Raw genomic sequence first — 21182 nt, forward strand, 5'->3', positions numbered from 1 at the left:
TGAGGAACGTCTCCACTGTTTTCCATAGTGCCTGCACCAATCTACATTTCCACCAGCACTGCATGAGGGTTCCCTTTTTTCCACACCCTTGCCAACATCTGTTATCTCATCTTTTTGATAACAGCCATTCTAACAGGTACAAGGTGATACTTCATCGAGGTTCTGACCTGCGTTTCTCTGCTGAGCATCTTTTCATGGGCCTGTTGACCATGTCTATGTCTTCTTTGGGGGAAAAAAAAAATTCAGATTCTCTGTCCATGTTTTATTTTGTTTGTTGCTGAGATGTATCAGTTCTTTACAAATTTTGGTATTAACTCATTATAAGTTAAATGATTTTTATTCTCTCCCCTTCAGCAGCTTGCCTTTTCATTTTGTTGGAAACTTCCAACTTCTTAACCCTTTATTATGCAGAACAGCTTCTCTGCTTCTCAGAAGTCTTGGCTCAGGCAACATTCGAACCCACAGGGCTCACTTCTATGCTAAACAATTATCAAAGTATTTTTCTAAACAAAGACAGTTATTTTGTGAAGAGAAATTCTGGTACCAGCTGGTAAAGGTAATATAAATGTCTTTATCTGATCTCAGGCATCTACAACATCAGCAATATTCTACATACCTTATGTGTAATGGAAATTATCTGTGAAACATAATTATGCTTGAGAAACACAGGCAATATTCCCATATTTATTCCAACATTTCAACATCCGAGGTACAATAATTGCAGGACACTGTGTTAAGCTTGTTTTAAAAAAGGTTTATTTGTTACAAAATGTTAAATACTAAAACTAAAAACATATAAATTCAGGTCAGGCTATATTAAAATACACACATACCCTTCTTAGCAAAATTATTAAAGATTGAATTAAACAGATGCTTTAAATAAAATAAAGTACTCTCGAGGAAATTTTGTTTTTCTAATTAAGTATGTCAATGTAGTGTAGTTTTTAAAATTGGAATCGAAAAGTTTAGCTGTCTTGGAAGTTCTATTTATCCAACTGTTCGGTTTTCTGCCACTGCCCAGTGTGAAGCTGCCAGGCTCTCTGGACAGGGTGAATTTCACTTACATTACTGAAACTTCTATTTTATAAGCCTACTCTCTTATAATAGGAACAGAGAGCAGTCAGAAGTATACAAAGGGTTATAGAAGGTGAAAACCTGGCCCAGAAAGAAGAGGCCTTAATTCTATCACACGGTATCTTCTCTAATTAAAATGTTTGGTAAATATATTGAAGCAGAGATGAACACAAAGCATACATTCATCTAGAAATAATCTCTCAATTTAAAAAAAAAAACAAAACAAAACTCAAAAAGAGCACTCATTTCTCCGAGAGAGTTTGTAAGTATTTCTAAATTTCTTGTTATTTTAAGTTGAGTTAATTCAAAGGTACCGAAAAGTCTAGGTTTAAAAACTAATTTGATTACTGTTCTGACTAGCTCTGCAAAGCCACGACATCAGGGTGGTGGAGTCACTCACACAGGTGGTTAAGGACTTTTCATAATAAAATCTACATGCTCAACCCCCACGGAGCCCCAGCTTTCAAATTCAACTTCCACTGGGTCAAACAACCTCAAAAGTATCTATGGTCTATGTAAATGTGAAATAGTATTTTCAAGCAAATACTTTGTTTTGCCTTAGAACTTAATGTTTTTCAATTTCCTAGGTCAAAAGTTACTGATTTAGAATTTTCAGTGCTGTAACTCACATAGGGGAAAGACTACCTTAAGAGGAACATAAGGCTATCACTGTGTTTTAAAAGATCTCAAATGTGATGAATTTCTAGAAATCTACTACAGTCTTTATTCTTTACAATGTTGATCCTTATCAGATGGGATTTGCCAAGAATTGATTAACTCAAGTGGTTAAAATACAAAAAACGTAAAATGCATTCCGGTAACCTGCAGCAATACAATCTAATTAAAGTCAGGGTTCTTGGAAGATATATATAGGGTGTTTTTACTGTTGTATTCTAACAGTGTTGACATACATTCAAGGACTAACTGTATAGCAGTATGTTTAATACTGTGATATAAAACTATTTAATCAAACCTTTGAATAGCTGGAAAAATTCGGTGTTCTTGAAAGTCATTGGAAATTAGAAGAAAAATATATCCCAATACTGAATTACAGATGAAAATGATGTTAACAATAAATAGTAATCTGGTTTTCCATCTCTCAGCTTATGAGCTTCCGATGTAATTATTTCTGTTGACATGAGAAACTATAATTCTATCGTAGTACAATTTTCTCTCTATGTACTGAGTCTTTGATTTATCACCTTTCTCTTAACTTACTGGGTTATCTTGAACGACAAGATTCCTGCTACTCCTCATTAAATAACTTTGCGGTCCTCAGAAAGAATTCCAACAATTCAAGCCGCTGGTCTCCTAAGTTTAGTAAGTACACGAAACAAAAAACTCTTAAGCCACTGATTACAATTTCTCTAGAAGGCAACTCTTCCTAGGAGCATCTTTATAAATGCGTTTTAAATTCACACTGGTCAGTCGCTTTTACCAACATCCCGGTCTTAGAATGAGCAAGAAAGCATTTCTTCCACTGTGATAGAGCCAGAACTGTGAGTGTTTTAAAGCTGAGTAAACACAAGTCATGTCTCCCTTGCCCGCTTTAGTGGCAGCAGAGAACCCCCCCTCGTAACCCTCCACTCCTGCAAGAGGTCCTCAAGGTTGGGAAACCCCTCGTGATCTCTTCCCTCCAGCAAGTCTTCTTCTGTTCCCTCCATGTCAGTGCCTCTTTTTTGCTTTCAGTGAGAATGGTGGTTAGCAAGAAAATATAGTATATATCCTGCTAGGAGACACACATAATTTGGGGAGCCCAGTATAAGGTGAAAATGCAGGGCCTTTCTTTAAACATTATTAAGAATTTCAAAATGGCAAGAGCAGAGCCTCGAACCAAGCACGGGGCCCTGTGTGATGACACAAGTCACACAGCCTTAAAGCCAGCCCTGTTTAGGTTTCCTGCCCAATCAGAATCCCACAGAAGAGACAAGGTGGCTCAGTTCGGTAGTCCACATTAAAAAAAATTTTTTTTTCATGATGGTTCAAACATTTTCACTGATTTGAAACCATGTGGCGTTTCACTTTCAAAATCCCATGCAAATTTCTATTGCTAAGATTTCAGATTGATCAGCTTTACGCTAGATTTTTTTGTTATTGAAATAGTCATACTTGGTCTTTAAAATGCCCCTTATTTTAATAGAGCAATTTATCAGACATAGTGAACATTTTAAATTAATACTACATGATTTTGTTTTTAAATTTAAACATTACTTAACTGGGAGGGGTATTAATATCACTAAAGCAACAGGGCATCTTAAAGGGAAAAAGAATCTGTAGGACAGATTTACATACTAGGATGGTGAAGCCTTGGTTTTAGCCTATGGTCTATTTTGTTCCCTTTTAAGATCACAGTAGTAGTTTTTTTCAGAGAACTAACAAACACATTAAGCTGTATGGTAATTTTTTTAACGCCCATATTGGTTTCAGTCACAGAATTTTACTGGAACACAGAGGTATCCCATTCTTCTGCTTCATAATGATAGTAATAATAATAATAATAAAAAGCATATGCGTATAAAAGCTCTGGGTTACATTACTAAGCAACGACATTTCCGGGAGTGAATATACTTCCTGTATTCCGCAAGCTGCTTCAAGTACATATTCGAAGGCCATCTGTGCTTTTCAACAAAACTGCGTTCTTCCACTAAAATTTTTAGAAAAAGAATGTTAATTGCATATATTTTATTTTGGGTCAAGTTTAGATATTCACTATTACTGATTTCCTATTTGATAGAGGGGATCTGAGCTTGCCTATATATCCCCTACCTTTCCCTCAAGGGAACCCTTTGGTTAAATCAGTCATCAGGATTTAAATTATTACGTGGTTGGCAATAATACACTACTTCATCAAGTACTATGCATATTCTTTTGCTTTTTCCAAATGCGACTCATTTGTCTTGGAGATGATAACAGACTTGTTTTTCATTTAGTTTTCTTTCTAGCCACCTCACCCTCCCAAACTCTAAGGCCCCCTCAAGTCTATCTTCCACCCAGCCACAGTCACCAGGCTAACCACTCCTGAGGCAGCTGCTGGCCCCTTCTCCTCACAGCCCCGCACTCTCAGGCTTTCAAGGCCTGCTTCCTGCTTCCATGTTGCATCGCTCTGCTCTTGGACTCCAGCCCTTCACTCGGTTTGTTTTTCCCTTCTGGTGAAGCACAACCTTTATTAGCTCCCTGGAAAAGGAGGGTAGGTCGGAAGTATTTTTGAGACCCTGCGTGTGATGAAACATCTTTATCCTCCTCACACACGATTGATAATTTGGTTTGGTACAGAATTCTAGGTGAAAAACTTTCCTCAGAATGTTGAAGACAGAATTCCTCTGCATTCTAGTTTTCAAGGTTATTAAACACTCCTCTACCATTCAGATTTATAGCTCTTGGCAAGTCATCTGTGTTCTTTTAAAACTTTCATATTTTTCTGTTTATGGTTGGTGTTCTTGCAGGTCCCAAGGATGGCCTTTGTTCACTCATACTGCTGAGTGCCTAGCAGGTCCTTTCAGTCTTAAGACTCGGGTCCTTCAGGACTAGGATAATTTCTTGTATTACTTCCTTGATATTTTCCTCTTCACTGTTTTATTCTGCATTAACTTCTTCAACTCAGATACTTCATCTGGATTGAGCCCCAAATTTAAAAAAAAAAAAACTTTCTCTCCTCTTAATCTTTTTGTCTCACTTTTTAGAAGATGTCCTCATCCTTATCTTTCAACTTCTATGTACTTGTTTAAACTCTTTTATTTATTTAGGGGTTTTCGTTGTTGTTATTTTGTTGTTTTGTTGTTGTTTTTGTTTTTTTCCTACCATGTTTAATTTCTAAGAACAACTTTTTTTTTGTACTGTTTTCTACACTATGGTAAAGCATACATAACATAAAATTTACTATCTTAACAATTTTTAGGTATATAGTTCAGTATTGTCATGTACATTCCCATTACGGGCCAACCAATTTCCAGAACTCTTTTCATCTTGCAAAACTAAAACTCTATATCCATTAACAACTCCCCATTTCCCCATCCCCCCATCCCTGGCAACCATCATTCTACTGTCTTTGTGAATATTGTTTTTTTTTTTTTAAATAACATTCTCTCCTGCTTTATGAATTATATCTCTTATTCACTGATGATATTCAGGATTTTTTTCTATTCTTTGTTCCTCTAGATTCCTTCTCTTCTGTTTTATCAATTTTATTTTGGTTTTGGTATCTATCTTTCATGTTAGGTATTGCCTAAAATATCTGAAGATCCTCAGTTATATCCTTACGTTTGAGAGTGAGATACCAGGTAGCTGTTTGGGTATCTTGTGGCCATGGGTAGGACTTACTGACTGTTGGAATAATTGAGAAGATATCTGTTGGGATCACAGACAGAATTTCCAAATGATTGCACCTACATATTTTTTCTCCAGGGCCAGAGAAAGATGCTTCAGTCTCATGCTCAGACTGTGGGAGTCAAGGCAGCAATACCTGGTGCCAGAATTCTAGAAGCTGGACACAGGAAGGAGGTTGGTGGCTTACTATACAATGTACACACTTTTGCATGATTCCCATGTTCTCAGTTCAGCTCTTTTTTCTTTTTTTAAGATTTTATTTATTTGTCTGACAGAGAGATAGCAAGAGAGGGAACACAAGCACAGGGAGCTGGAGAGGGAGAAGTAGATTCCCCGCTGAGCAGGGAGCTCAATGTGGGACTTGATCCCAGGACTCTGGGATCATGACCTGAGCCGAAGGCAGACACTTAATGACTAAGGCACCCAGGTGCTCCTTCAGCTCAGCTCCTTAACCTAATCTTAGCTATACCTGGGGTTTGTGATTCTAGAATTCTTTTGGTTTCATTTCTCCATGAATAATTCTTCCATCTCCTACAACGACGAAGGAGAAGGAGTTGCCTGCCCGAGTGGGATGGAGTGCAGCAAGTTGATAGTTCATAACTTTCTTCTTCTTTTTTTAAAAAATATTTTAATAATCTTTAAAGATTTTATTTATTTATTTATTGTAGAGAAAGAGCACACACGAGCCAGGGGAGAGGGAGAGAATCTCAAGCAGACCCCATGCTGAGCACAGAGCCCGATGCGGGGTTCAACACCAAGACCAAGACCTAGGCCAAGTCCCAGCGTCTGATGCTCAACTGACTGAGCCACCCAGGCACTCCCTTCTTCACATCTTTCAACCAGTTCTACTAATTTCAGCCCCAAGCTTTATTCTGCTTTCTGAAATACCTGGTCCCTCACATTTCTAAGGTGTCTTGGTACTCTGCTGAAGGAGTCAGCTTGCTTCTCATCAGCATTCCCTTCTGTGGGTGCTTAGCTTTCCTTCTGCTAAGTCAGTTCCCACTTCCCCATCTATTGTGTGACCGCATATATTATAATTTGGACTAATGAGGTCATGATCCAGGCTGCAGGACTTGGACGAAAAGAAATGACCTAGCAGCTCAGGGAAGTTAGTTGTAGGATTCATTAGTAAGCAAACGTGACATAAGACTACTCTCTCAGTTAAGATTTAAAAAAAGAGAGAGAAAAGTTATCACAGATGAGCTCTGGTAGCCAGCAAAAACCAAAACAAGACAAAAGACTCCACATATATAATATGTAACATAATATCAAGCTAAATTAAACTGTGAGAATATTGAATCCGCAAATTCCAAGAGTAACTTATATTCCTATGCATTGCTGTTTGTGTTCAAAGAGTCCAACATACAAAACATACCTAACACTGAATGAGCTCTTCAACTGAGTTCTGCTGTATCAATGCCAGCATTAACACAACATCTTGTTTAGTCTCACTTTTCAATTCCTAAACACCTTTAAAGAAGAAGAATTCTCAGGCAAGAGAAAACGGTTCACAGAATTCCAACAATAACTTGGTAATTTTTGAAACCAAAGGTGGAAAATCATTGAAGGGAGCTGTAAACAGTGACAAGAACCCTTCCAACTTCAAGCAACCATGTGAGGCAGTTCAAGTGTGAGACAACAGGGAGAAGAGCGGACTACGACCTTCAGCAGGACACGTGCTCCTGTAAATGCGCTGAGTTACTGCTTAGGTCCAGGTTGCTTCCACGTGGGAAGATGGCCCAGGACAGCCAGATCTTCCAGCTTTTCCAAAGAAGCCAGGAATTTGATTTTTAAGATGTGCCCGGTTACAATTTTTAAATGGTGACACTAAAAAAAGGTAATACCGTGTAGCCCAAATAAAACCCCTTGGCAGACCGTATTCAGTTCCTTTCAACCCCCAGATTCCCAGTTTGTGACCACTCAGTTAGACTATCTAACTCTTCCCTATCCACCAGGGGCTTTTATTCTCTGCTCCCAAGGACACGTCACAGCAGGTCCTGAACATAAACAGGTACCAATGAACTGCAACATTCAGAAGATGCTTCTAGTCCTCATCAAAGGAACAGAGGACAATCAAGGACACAGTCTCATCTTCTTACCCTGTCTTCTCAAATTACACCCTGGAGTCCGACTTCTCACTATGCCAGGTGGTCATAACACACTTTATAGTCAATTGTGTAAGTAATAAAATAAAATAAAATAAAAATTTATAACACAAAGGATTTACAGAGTACATTCCCCTAAGCTTGTACTACTACTCCATGTGTAGCATTCATCTATACAAGACAGTAAATGGAAAATAATCTTATTTTTCTTTTACAAATGAAGGGAACCTAAGGCAGCATAACAAAGGTGGTTCTAAAATCACAATGTCCACTTGTTTCATTTTGAATTGATTTCTTAAAAAATGACTGTATTAGAATGGTCCTACTAATGGCAAGAAGCATGCCTTCTCTTTGTGAATGGAATTAGTTTCTTTCTTTCTTGCACAGAGCAGATGGTTAGTAAATATCTTTATTCTGCTTTACTATGTTTCTCTACTGCACTAATAAGTAAGTTCTATATAAGAAGGCTCTCAATAGGCATACGATCTTTGTCAACCAACTGAATATGTCTGCCAAAAATGGACCGTTTTCTGGTTTCCTTATCTGTCTAAGAAGATGAAAGAAACCAGAGACTTTCAAATATTTTAGCAGCAGATTATCTTTTACAAGTAAAACTTTATGGAGAACAGCAGATAAAACAGAAGATAAAAACTACAGGCTAAAGGGCCAGAGGGTCTAAGAACTACAGACTTTAGCCTTCTCTTCTTCCTTCCGTCCTCTTCCCTCAGCCACATCGTATCTAAACTGACCATCTACTCTGATGACTATTCGGTTCTCATTTTCTTTCTTCTTGTGCAGCATTCAGGAGCTCACACTTTGATTGGTTTTAATCTTCACAACTCACCTTAAAGATCACATTATGTACACTCTCTGTTCAGTAAGTTTTGCAACACTTTCTGACCAATTAAAAAACTGTTATTCCCGAGGAATATAATGGATTCCTCCTATACAGATACGCTTAAATAAATGTGCATATCAGAACAACAGAACTACATATTATAAATAATAAATGACAGTTACAATTTCCTTCACAAGAAAAAAATTTAAATCTGTACTGTTAAAATTTTCCTTCTGATTTAGGTAGTTAAAACGAAAATATTGTTTGTCACAGTCAAATTCCACCTGAGGCTACCTTATCACTTTACTTCAGAAAAAAAGGCACCCTTAAAAATGGATGGGAGCTATAAAACAATCATTAGAAAGCTTCTTGTGTAACACGGGTCAAGCTATTTTTATAACCAGGTGACTGTAAGTTAATGTGTAAGTTAAAATTACCACACTGTGTAGTTAAGAGGAAGGTATTAACACTGACTTTTTTTTTTTTTTTTAACTTTTTGTTTTTTAACAACTACTATCCCTACAAACTACCTCTTAAACCTAAGAGCAAAGAACAAAGTTTTCTTTTCAAAACAGTAGTTGGGAACCTACCTGAAAGATCCTGAAATTCAGGCTTTTGGCTGAAGATGAGGTAGTTAGTAGCAATGAAATGAAGCAACCAGGTTGAAAGGCAATCCGAGTGGTGAAACTGCAAGAAAAATGGAAAGTGAAACAATGTTGTACTAATAACCATCCAGACATCCAGACGATGAATAGGTGGAGAGAATGGTCTGGCAGGATTTGTGTAGAGCAGGACTCCATATTGACTGTGTCCGCATGTGACGCAGCCTTCTGCCTCCTCTGAGAGCAGAAAGGAAAAGGGAGATTATTTGCATGTAATAATAAAATTACTTCAGGGAAGAGACCAAATCAAATGAATAACAAGCCACTGGTGCTAGAGCATCTCAATGTCTTGAACAGAGGCACACTGCATCAGTGGTTAAGAGACTCTTTGAGGTTCTTAAGGATTGCCTTTAAGCTTTTAATCTAAGGTCATGGCCGTCACGAATTGCACTTACAGCTGTGTAACAGAGATATGATTATGGTTCGTGAAGGTACATCCTTGGCCATATCTAAACAAGTTCACCCATGGGGCAAACTGAAATATATTTTGTAAAGGAAATGTCATCAACCTAAGGGCATGGGCTTCAATGTGTACATACCTCTATGAGAAGGTTATGTCTGAGCAGTTGCTTTTATCTAGGATATAGTTAAGAGGATGCTTTTAACTAGGATGTAGTTATATGCTCTTACGGTGAGCAGGATTTCTAGCACATTTCTCATTCTGAATTTCAGTAGCTAATGGAAGGGAAATTGAGAGCACTGTGGCCATGACATCCTCACCTTGGTGCCAGTCGTCCAGTGATGCTCACTGATCCATCTAACCACTCAATTCAGACTACATAACGCGCTGGCAGGCCACTTTGATACATGAGTACAGTTTTTATTTTTATTATTGTGGTTAAAATGCACAAAACATAAAATTTACCATTTTAACCTTCTTTAAGGGTACCAGTGGCATTAAGTACATTCACATTATCATGCAACCATCACTATCTATTTCCAGAAAGTTTTTATCATCCCAAACTGAAACTCTACACACTAAATAATAACTCCCCTTCTACCCCTTCCCCTAGTCCCTGGTAGCCACTATTCTATTATTCTCTCTCTGAATTTGACTATTCTAGATACCTCACAGACCCTGGCTTATAGAATAGATATGCTTGTTCTGCCTGGTTTATCGTACTTAGAATAATGTCCTCAAGTACCATCCATGTTGCAGCACATATTACATTATTCCTTTTTAAGACTGAGTAATATTCCACTGTATGTATATACCACATTTTATTTATCCATTCACCTGTTGATGGACATTTAGGTTGTCTGCACCTTTAAGCTAAATATAGCTCTTTTAAGGGAACGCTAAAGTATTATATAAGAAATAATGCTAAATCGAAGAAAGATTTATAATCTCAAATCTTAAAGAAGAAACTCACGTATCGCTCTTTTAATATAATGTGGAAATATTTTCACATGTTAAATCCACAGGTTTCTCTACTTTTCATTATACAAAATAAAAATTTTTGAATTGTAAGATACTTTATGGTTCATTAGATCCCACATCACATTTTACCAATTTTTACTCGCCTTAACTTTAAGCCGATAAATGTGAGTGATCTCAAAGAGATAGAACAAGAATGTGTAGCTATTTTAACAGAAGCCACCAGCACGATCAAATGATTAACCCAAAGCAGATAACCTACAAAGAAAAGTTCAGGACATCACCTAAGGGCTGCGACTTTAAGGAGAAAGACGATCACAGAAATAAATAGCTAGCTACAGAAACATGGTTAAAATGAAGAATTTTAGTTTTGACCAAGATTCAAGGTATCATAGCTATCACACACAAGCACAAGTGGGGGAACAGAGGAAGAGCGAGAGAGAATCTTAAGCAGACTCCCCACTGAGTATGAGCCTGAAGCTACTTGGGGGCTCAATCTCACAACCCCAAGATCACAACCTCAGCAGAAACCAAGAATCGGATGCTTATCTGACTGCGGCACCAGGCGCCCCTGACGAAGCAGGTTTAAACTGAAATAAACAACAAAATAAAAAAGAAAGACTTTAAAAATACCCATAAACACAATGCATTTAACAGTTCTGTGAAGAATAATAGTGGTGGAAAAAATACCCAGAAACTCACAAGGAAAAGATCAGAAAACTGGTAGCCTGCAGCAGCCAAATGTTAACGTACAGATTATAAAACATTGAATTTTTATAAGTAAGATACTGAGTTTGAAACTTTAATATGGTTAGCAGGACTTCAGAGGAATCACCAAAGTTTGGCTAGTTGGGACAGAAAAGGGAGCAGAGATAAGGAGATGCCTACCTGAGTTCAAAGGACTGAATCTGATTAAGGGAAAGAAGCTTTTCTTGCATGTTCAAAGTCCAACTTGGGGCACCTGGGTGGCTCAGTAGTTAAGTGTCTGGGATCAGCTCAGAACAGGATCCCAGAGTCCTGGAATCCAGGCTCTTACCGGGCTCCTGCTCAGCGGGAAGCGCCTGCTTCTCCCTCTCCAACTCGCCCTACCTGTGTTCCCTCTCTCACTGTCTTCTTTGCCAAATAAAAGTCCAACTTGATGGAAACAGATGAACTTGAAGGTAAAATCATGATAAGGAATTGAGAAGCATTAGGGGAAGGGAAAGGAGGAAGCAGAAGTGAGAGAATATCAAAGCGCTCCACTCTATCAAAAGTATGAAGGGCGTTAGAGAGGAGTAGGGAATTTGGGTAAATTGGAAGGGGAGGTGAACCATGAGAGACTATGGACTCTGAAAAACAGTCTGAGGGGTTTGAAGTGGCGGGGGGGTGGGAGGTTGGGGTACCAGGTGGTGGGTATTATAGAGGGCACGGCTTGCATGGAGCACTGGGTGTGGTGAAAAAATAATGAATACTGTTTTTCTGAAAATAAATAAATTGGAAAAAAAAGAAAAAAAAAAGTATGAAGGATGCTTTCCTGATAAACAATGAAAAACTAGCAGAGATGACAGTAAAGTGCTCGGAGATTTTGATTATTCAAAAAAAACTACTCCAAGTCTAATTCTGCTAAAAGACAGTTTCACCTCCCAGAAGTCAGAGAAACAATGAAGGAAAAATTACCAAAATTCTGACCAACAATATGAACTGGCTGGTGAACTAAAGCCTTAAACTAGGAACTTCCAAGAGAACTGGCAATGAAAATGATCCTGTTATCTTGGATTTGTAATTGCCATATTGGGGACCACCAGGAAGAGAATAAAGAAAAACTGGTAATTGGCTGCTTAATCCTATAAATTAAAAAAGTCTTCAGAAACAAAAAGTAAAATTCAAAAAGTTCTGGTATCTTAAACTTTTAAAATTAAAGAGAAAGAAATAAGGATAATTACACAATCAGAAAGCACAGAGTCAGGGAAAACAGGTCAGGAAGAACCATTGACAACGCAATCATAAATGACACCAGTGAGGAGATCTGTATGCACGTGCATGCGTGCGACCTGAAACATCAATTGCAACCGGACAGGAAGTTCTTGGATGCAGCTACTAAAAGGACACGACGAGATAAAAAAAGAGAAGCTTGTGATCGTTCTTTTAAAGTATGACAGACTTGGTAGAATACTATGCAAATGATACAACAAAAATGAACAGAGGCTGTAAAAAATACTAGAGAGAATGAAAAAGAAATTTTAAAGTAAATCTAGAAGTTAGCTATTTATCCCAGGCTCAGTGTGAATGAATTACAAAGAGAGATCAAGGTTACGCAGTGATGTTTTGTATTTTTTGGCTTTCTTTTGTTCTTGTAGCAAGAATTACTATCACACTGCACTCACTGAGCCAGAGGCCCTTGTCGTGTTAGCAAAGGGCTTAGCCCTCAAGTGCACACTGCCTACACTTGTGAGCTCGCTGGCCAGCCAGTGGCCCCAGCATCAAGCTCCAACACTGTGCAGAAGGTTACTCAATTCTTTTGATTTGTTTTTATCCTTAAAATTAAATATATAAGGCCTTAAGACTTGATTATGAAAGAAACAAACTCCAAAATAGTTTAAAAGACAGTAAGAGAAGACCTAGAGGCTTTAAATGAATTCCCTTCTTTGCCCAGAAATATACATTATTGATTTATGAATTCATCTCAACGTGGAGGCAAGATTTTAGCGGTCTGTCCTTTGCCACTTTATGTGGCTCCATTTCAGCAACTTGAAGACAGAGTTGTCCTATTTTTCTAATTTCTCTCCAAGTTGATAGGGATCGCCAAACGCTGTATGACAGATAACATTTTACGAAGTCCTGATAGTCACCAATGATGGATCAAATATATTCCTGTAAAAAAGACCTAGAAGTTTCAACTTACAGCAAGTTCAGTATAGACCACTATATTCCATGACAGCCGGAAGCCCTAAAACTGTCACAGGGCAGAGGATGGAACAGTAGAATAATCAGGGGTAGGATGACACATTTGAATAAACTTCCTGCCCCCCTTTAGTGGGAATGAGGAAATAACCGATTTTTGACTGGCACAACATCTGCGGGCTCCAGACGACTTCAAGACCGCAAACCTACTTTACTTATAGATCAGCCCAGTCCTTTGTCAGATTCAGGTTCTAGGCTCTTTGTGACTCCAGTTCCTCACAATTTGCTTAACCATGCAAACTCTATTCCCTAGAATGTGGAGAAATCCAATTCTTAAAAACATAAATGCCCTAAGCTTAGAAGAAGCCAGAAAGTGTGGTGTACTGTAGTGATTCTCAACACTGTTTTTACTGAAGGTACATGAGACCCATCAACAAAAGGCATTTTGAAAGGATAAATGAAGTACACTGATACATCCTACAAACAACAGGGAACTCTAAAACACGTCCATGAATGACAGATGAATGAATGAACACATAAATGAGTTTAGCCTAACTATCTCTGTCAATATGCATGGACCAGTTCTGTCATTTTTCTTTCATGAACCCTAAGATAGGACAGCTCTGGGGAAATTCAACCTAAGTTCTATTTCCTACAATGCCGATATGGCACAATAAAGCACCACACTCAGATGAGACTAAAACGGGCTGCCATGCAGGTGAAAAATTTCTCATCAGCAAATTCTACCACCCTGGAAAACAGTGCTCAAACATCCAATGCTTCAAAATGATCCAGTCCCAGAAACTGTTTTGAGGGCCCTTTAACCTCATTTGGCCAAACGTCTAAACTAAGACAAACATGGATGTCTCTCTCAAGAAACAGAATCTTTTTTTTTTTTTTTTAAATCCAGCAAGCAGATACAAAGGGGCAGGTACCTTGGCTTTTTTGAGCAGGTCGACGATATCCAGGTTCATAGACGCCAGCTCCCTGCTAGGCATACTCTGCAGCTGCGTGATGATGAAGAGCTCACAGATGTGCTGCAGCCTGGACACCTGGTACATCTCAGCACAGATCAGAAGACACATAGCCTGGAAAATGCCAGCTGACGAGGAAGGGAAAGAAGAGAAGGTGGACAATGAAGCCAGGCCACGAACTCACAACCCTGAAATCCAGAGTGGCGCGCTTCACCACAGGAGCCCCTATCAGTAGGTGCCCCTGTCATGCCATTTTAGAAAGAATTAATTCAGGCCTTCACACTCTAAGTGACTCTTTCTGTTGTTGTTGTTTTTAAGTCTTCAGAGAAGGCAATTCTATGATTGCCCTTAAATAATCAGTCCTGAGGCTGTTACATAACTCCGTGCCAGCTAAACCAAATCCCTGCAAATCTTCCTTCTCTTTAGTCCCCAGGTTTGTTTGTTGTTTTTGTTGTGACAAAATAAACATAACATAAAATTTATCACTAACCACTTTCAAGTGTACAGTTCAGTGGCATTAAGGCACACTCACATTGTGGTGCAACCATTGACATCTTCCATCTCCAGAACTTTTTTCTTCTTCCCAAACTGAAACTCTATATCCGTTAAGCAATAACTCCCCATTTCCACCTTCTCTTAACCTCTGGTAATTGCTCAGGTTGTATGCGTGTGTGCGTGTGTGTGTGTGTGTGTGTGTGTGTGTGTGTAATCATGCCTAGAAGTGATTTGTAATCTTTTTCTAAGGTAATTCTTTTTCTAAGCCCTCCTTAAATTCCTTGCATTGTTTTTTTGTAGCCAGGAACCATGAACACTGTGTATGATCAATCCTTAACACAATGAATAGATCACCTTTCTGCGATTTCTCAGTGCAAACATTCTAATACTGATCTTCTTTCTGATTATTCCTTTTGACTCATTTTCTCCCCACACCGTTTACCAAATTTTTTTTTTTTTAAGATTTTGTTTATTATTTATTTGACAGACAGAGATCACAAGTAGGCAGAGAGGCAGGCAGGGAGAGAGGGGGAAGCAGGCTCCCTGCTGAGCAGAGAGCCCGATGCGGGGCTCTATCCCAGGACCCTGGGATCATGACCTGAGCCGAAGGCAGAGGCCTTAACCCACTGAGCCACCCAGGTGCCCCACCTTTTACCAAATTTTAAAGGGCTCTGTCCTACAGTTATTAGTGCTTCTCTGAGCATTTTTTTCTAATTAGCAAGAGAAAACCTAAAATGTGAAGCTTCAGTTACACTAATGGGAGGACAACTAAGCAACTAAACTTTCTTATTATTTTATGTCTGGCTCAAAATTTTTATTTAACATACCACACAGATTTGCCAGTATTAAATATAAAATAAACAGTAACACACATTTTGATGAGAATCGATGCTTTCATTTTTATTAAGCGCATATTATAAGCCAGTCTTTAACACTGACCATAACAACTCTAACTGGTTGCAAGACCAGAACAAGCTCTTTTAAAAAAGGAATTTTCTTTTTGAACTTCTAAAACCTTTCACTAGAGGGCTCCTGACTTGTTTAAAATTTAAGAGGTTTTAATGACAACGATTGGAAATCTTCCTAATCTAAAAGTAGTGAAAGTAATAAATCTGAAGAGAGGGATGGTCTGAAATGTGTGTTTTCTTTTTGTATTTGCTAGAATATGTTGCCAGGTTCTCTAATCAAGGTGTTGGGCTCCCTGACTGAGTAAACCGCCGGGGACTTATTCTAGGTGTGTATGTGGTCGTTGTGTTTGCGGTGGGAGCCATCTAGTGGCCAGAAGATGAAGATGAATTCAAGGGGCTTCTGTGCGGGTGTCCCAAGGCTCTAGGATGGTAGAAAGGATTTCGCAATTTCTCCAAGGAGACCCCCAGCTAGGGGAAAAAACAAAAACAAAAACAAAACAAAACAAAACAAAACACCCCTGCAAGATCTGTTCCAACTTACAGCTACCAAAGATGATTAGTTTTTAGTCAAAGATAGCCCTAAGTCAGTGAATAGGGAAATAAATCCCACAGTCTGCTGGGCATCCTAAACATCTCAGGAAGTTTTTGAAGAAGTTAGTTTAAGGACAGTATAACTTTAGGAGTAGTCAGAAGAAGACTTTAAAAAACCCCACGTTCTCTGAGCTACAGAGATGACCAAGGGGTCTCAGAATATTCAAAGTCCTTAAAAGAGCCTCAATCACAAGTTAGAGCCATAAAAGTAGCTGCTCAAACCTCTTCTCTTTATGGAAGGGATGTCCCAGTCTGTCAAATTAGTCACTGGGTACCACAAAACACCTCCATTACCAGGGTGTCCACATAATCACCACACTGTTGGGGCTAGCTGGGATGTGAAAACTGACTGAAAATTAATTGTCATCCCAATACTACCTCACCTGACCAGCACATTCCATGATGTCAACTTCAATCAATCTTAAGCAAAAACAAATTTCATAGAAAACAATGCATCAAAATGAGTAACAAGGAAAAGAAATTGTGAGATATTATCTAATATTCAGACTGCTCACCTGGGCAACAGGAGTCAGTGTATAGGTATTCTAAGAATGACAAGAAAGTTTCTTTGGAAACACCATAAACTGGAATCAGAACACTCTTTGCTTCCATGTAGTTCCCATTGAACATGGCTGCCATCACTTCACAGCGGGCCACCAGGATAGCCCTATGGGCTGGCACCGTTGTACCTGCAAGGTTCAAAAGTTACATAAGCTACATAAACTTGCAGAGCTGTTATTCTAACAATCTCCCCGTCAGTTAGTGGGGTATTGTATTAGGCACAGCTAAGCCTATGTCAGAAAGCAAAGTCTGGGGAGATAACCAGCTCTAACCAGAAACTTTTAAGTTTTTAATTGAAAAACAGAGTCCAAAAATTGATTTGGAAACCAACAATTTATAAGACAGGCAATTATTTGTTACCCAGTTTATATTTTCTGAAGATAAAAACACTGAAATGAAATATTTTGCTTCCTGTTTTTATAATAAAACATGTATCCTTTGCAATTGGCTTGAAATACCATCACCCATTCTTATGCATGTCCCTCCCAAGAAAACAGTGCCACTATCCTTCTTGGATACACTTAAAGAACAGGTCCTGGACCCGCTTCCCCTTGTGAGAAAGAGGAAACTGTAGAATGTAAACTACCCCTTGGCATAAGCAATCCATATGTTACAGCAAGCATGGCAAGGGACTCTTTTCCGGAGCCAGGAGGGGGTTTCAGATGTGATGGAAAATTTGGAAAGGGATGACCTAGTCCCCGGATGTCTCTCCAGGTATCACCTCCTCAGGGAACAGGGCTGCTTCTGGGAAAGCCAGAGCTACTTTAAATTTTAAAGGCCCCTCATTCCATACCCTTCTCTGAAGCTCATCAAACTAAACAGACTCTCTAGCACAAGTCTGCTGAGCTCTCCAGCTCCTGGGCCGTCCCACCAAAGCAGCCCCTGATGGCACATGTGTGAGGAAGCAGTTCTCACCATTGCCAGCACCTAGGAAACCACGAATCCCCAGGGAGCCTTCAGTTCAGTCTAGATCAGTTTGACGCATCGTTACTGAGCACCCACCATGTGCTAATCACTATGTTATGCATTAAAGATACAAAGATGAAAAAGACAAACTCCCCTGCTTGGGAGCAGTCAAGCTTTTAGTCTGGTGGAAGACGCCACAGCCAATGTGAATGACGAAACCTTCCAAAGAGTAACTCTGTGTGTCAAATCACTCTGCTCCGCTCAAGAGTCCTCACCTATACATCCCTACAATCTCAGACCTCTCAGAAGCATACATTCTATGCTACATGAAGTATTCTAAAATATTTTATAATGAGAGGTGTCTGGGTGGCAGAGTCAGTGAAGTGTCTGAGTCTTGGTTTCGTGTTCAGGTCGTAATCTCAGTGTCATGAAATTGCCCTCCACCGGACTCTGCGCTCAGCATGGAGTCTGCTTAAAGGACTCTCTCCCCTTCTCTCTCCCTCTCCCTCTCTCTCAAATAAATCAATAAATCTTTTAAAAAGGTTTAAATAAATATTTACAATGACTGGATTCTTCAGCTTCTTTAAATCCAAGCAAAACATCTTCTGATTCAAAAAAGAAAAGAAGCGTTCCACCTAAACTTGGTGACTTCCTCCAAAGCCAATAATCCCCTAGGATTCACTAACAAGGCCCAGCATTGCCAGCTCTGAGCTCAATGCTTAGAGCTATGATTTGTACAAATGCACCTTCCAGAGGAGCAGGAAGAACAGACTACCTACAGTGAATACTGCTGAGTCATCACACACCTGCTAGCAGGTGTCATCCTCCCCCCTCTGGGCTCTTTCCCCTCTCTATGCTTCTGCCGTTGGGCCACCTGCTCTCAGTGGAGCAGGGTCCACTGAGGGGCATGACCAGTTTCCATGATTAAATATCCTGGTTATCTTTGTACGCATCAATTCACAAAGAATTCAAACAGATAATGCAACTGGGCTTGTCATTCTAAGGTTTTAACACCTGAAGTAGGACTATTGAAAAAAAGAAAAGGAAAAGCAGAAGCATGGCTTAAACAAACTAGAGAGCCTCTCGTTTGGGTTAAGCAGAGGAATTTTGGATTGACCCAAAATACCAAATGGACAGTAGATGGGGAAGGAATGTGATAAGTAGCCTTGGAATTTTAACAGAAATTTTCCACTAGTAACTCCATTACAGTGGAGTTAACAAGACCAGCAAAGAAAACACCAGTACCTGAAAACACTGTCAAACTTGATCAAGCTTTGCATTTGTTTGGAAAACCATTATACCTCCAGTTCAGAAAATCATTGCTTCTGTTTCTCACCTTTGCTGACTACTGTTTGGTATCATAAACTGTTCCATTATGAAACCATAATGCAATATCTCAGTATAGTCACATTTTCAACATAGTATATATACTGTATAAATATATAAGCTCTGTATCAAATATGCCAAATGAACATAATCCAGTGTTCTTTCACCAACCAACAATAAGATAAAGCTGAAGAATGAAAGGGGGGGCATCAATTATCTACTTTAAAGATAAACATGTTCTCTGAAAATGTCAAGGCCTAAAGTATCTTTCCTTTGTAGAATTCAACTGCTATTACAGTTTTAGAAACTTTTTTTAAAAGGAAAATGCTTAAGAATGAAATAGAACTTGAAAGCCCAAGTTTCCTAATAAAATCCTGTATTTGTCCTACCTTCTTTGCATTAACTTTACAAGTTTCAAAGATGGAATTTTTAGCATTTTCTTGTATAACAGGAAAGTTGCCTAGTTCAAGAGAGATTTAGAATCTGTACCATCAAGTCTTTATATATACCCTTACATGCACCGTCCCTATCCTCACGACCAGTCTACCAGGTAGAAATCAGTATCCCCGTGTTACAGGCAAAAAGACCAAGGATCGGGAAGGTAAAGTAGCACAGCCACACCAGTACAGTATATCTGCACCCACACAAGAGCCCAGCTGGATCTTTCTAGTCCTGGTCACTACTGCCTCAGCAAGCTTAACACTAAAAATGACCTTTTAGAAGCTATCTGGTTCACCTTCTTCACTCCGGAAATGAGAAGACTTCATCAAGGGAGCCGCATTAAGTGACTGGTCTAAGGACACATGTGGTTGGAAGGCAAAGCCAAGGCTAATGCCAGGTTGCATTAGCAAGCCTCCACAGCGAGCCTCCGGAGGAGACAACAGTGCTCCCTTCTGCACACTAGAGCTCCCTCCCCAAACTCCAGAAGCTGGGCTTGCCTCTCCGTCTTCACTTGGCAGAGAAGCTGCTGCTAGACCTGGCTTCCACCCCTGCCGGCTAGTCTCAGCTCGGATGTGGGGAGGCCTTGGTTTCTGAGCTGAGGGGGCTACAAAGAGCAGCACAATGGCTGAACATCTGCACATCCCCCAACCAGCCCCTGCTCGCCCAGCCTCTGCATAGCTCAGAAACTAGGGCAGGTGTCCACAGAAGAGCTGGCAGGTGAGATTGTGAGAGGAAAGCATGAGATTATGAGGATAAATAACTCTCCTCATCACTGGTTATTTCTTGGCTCTGAACATATATTTTCATATGCAACATATTCCTTTTGAAAAGCTTTTCAGTAGGTTACACTAGCTTGATGTTTGGTGTGAAGGCCTCCTATGCAAATTATAACCAAATATAGGCTCTTGTAGCTTTCTCTTCCCCCCTCCCATCACTTTTTATGAGTTTCAAGGTCACTCTTATTGTCCCATTCTCAGTGTCTCATGCTCACATTTCAAACATGCTGACTGGAGCTTATCAGAGGGCACCTGGGAAGTTTCCAATTCACTGCTTGTCTTGGCAAGTGGCCAAAGTTAAAATGAACCTTTCTGAGGAAAATTTTAAAAAGCAAATGACTGTTAGCTGCCATACATTTCCCTCATAAAATTATAATTTTATCTTGCTTCTAGTAATAGCCTACTTGAAATTCTACTTAATACATGTGGAAACAACTCCTAGCCTTCTTGCATAGTTGCAAGGTACCTGACAATTCACTTGTAAGATTATGCTTTCAATCTACTGAAGTGGCAAAATTACCCAAGTGAATAATCAATAATGGGCATTAAAACAGCTTATCATTATTAAAATTAGGTAGCATTACTTTCCTACAGAGATAAAAAGCAGCTCTCAGTTGCTCTGGTGATAATTCTCAGAGTGCCGTGAGGAATAAATGTAGCAATACCTACCCAGGCCTAATGTGAGCCAGGCATGACCCTCAATGCCTGCTTAATTCCTTTTGCTTAAACAGAAAGAAGAGAACTGAATGAGTTACAGGTAATAAAATGTGAAAGGAGCTGGTTTCAGATAATTCAACAACTAGTATCTTAAAGAAATACACAGACGAAAGTACAAATGAGGTGATTTTATAGATCATTCCATTCCACACTGGTCCCTAAGAACTAATGAAGCATATGGTTAGGGGGGAAAAAAATAGGAAAATATAAACTGCTTTCCTAGACTT

The 21182-nt window shown here is 39.2% G+C and overlaps 1 protein-coding gene and 1 non-coding gene across 2 annotated transcripts in view; both read right to left on the reverse strand.

Annotated features, from left to right (window-relative positions):
- Nucleotides 1-662: 662 nt before the first annotated feature.
- The window catches only part of RHOBTB3 (Rho related BTB domain containing 3), a 53810-nt gene continuing 33290 nt past the window's right edge, over nt 663-21182 (reverse strand). The window contains exons 9-12 of the mRNA XM_044265281.1: nt 16744-16917; nt 14196-14362; nt 8931-9027; nt 663-3718 (exon numbers count right to left, since the gene is read on the reverse strand). Of these exons, the coding sequence (XP_044121216.1) occupies nt 3603-3718; nt 8931-9027; nt 14196-14362; nt 16744-16917 (554 nt within the window). The 3' untranslated portion in view covers nt 663-3602. The remainder of the gene's footprint in view (nt 3719-8930; nt 9028-14195; nt 14363-16743; nt 16918-21182) is intronic.
- LOC122898282 lies at nt 12709-12861 on the reverse strand. Its single transcript, XR_006382952.1, has one exon. It is a non-coding gene; the product is annotated as a small nucleolar RNA SNORA62/SNORA6 family (small nucleolar RNA).

This window comes from Neovison vison, chromosome 1, assembly GCF_020171115.1.
Source record: "Neovison vison isolate M4711 chromosome 1, ASM_NN_V1, whole genome shotgun sequence".
Classification (NCBI taxonomy): domain Eukaryota; kingdom Metazoa; phylum Chordata; class Mammalia; order Carnivora; family Mustelidae; genus Neogale; species Neogale vison.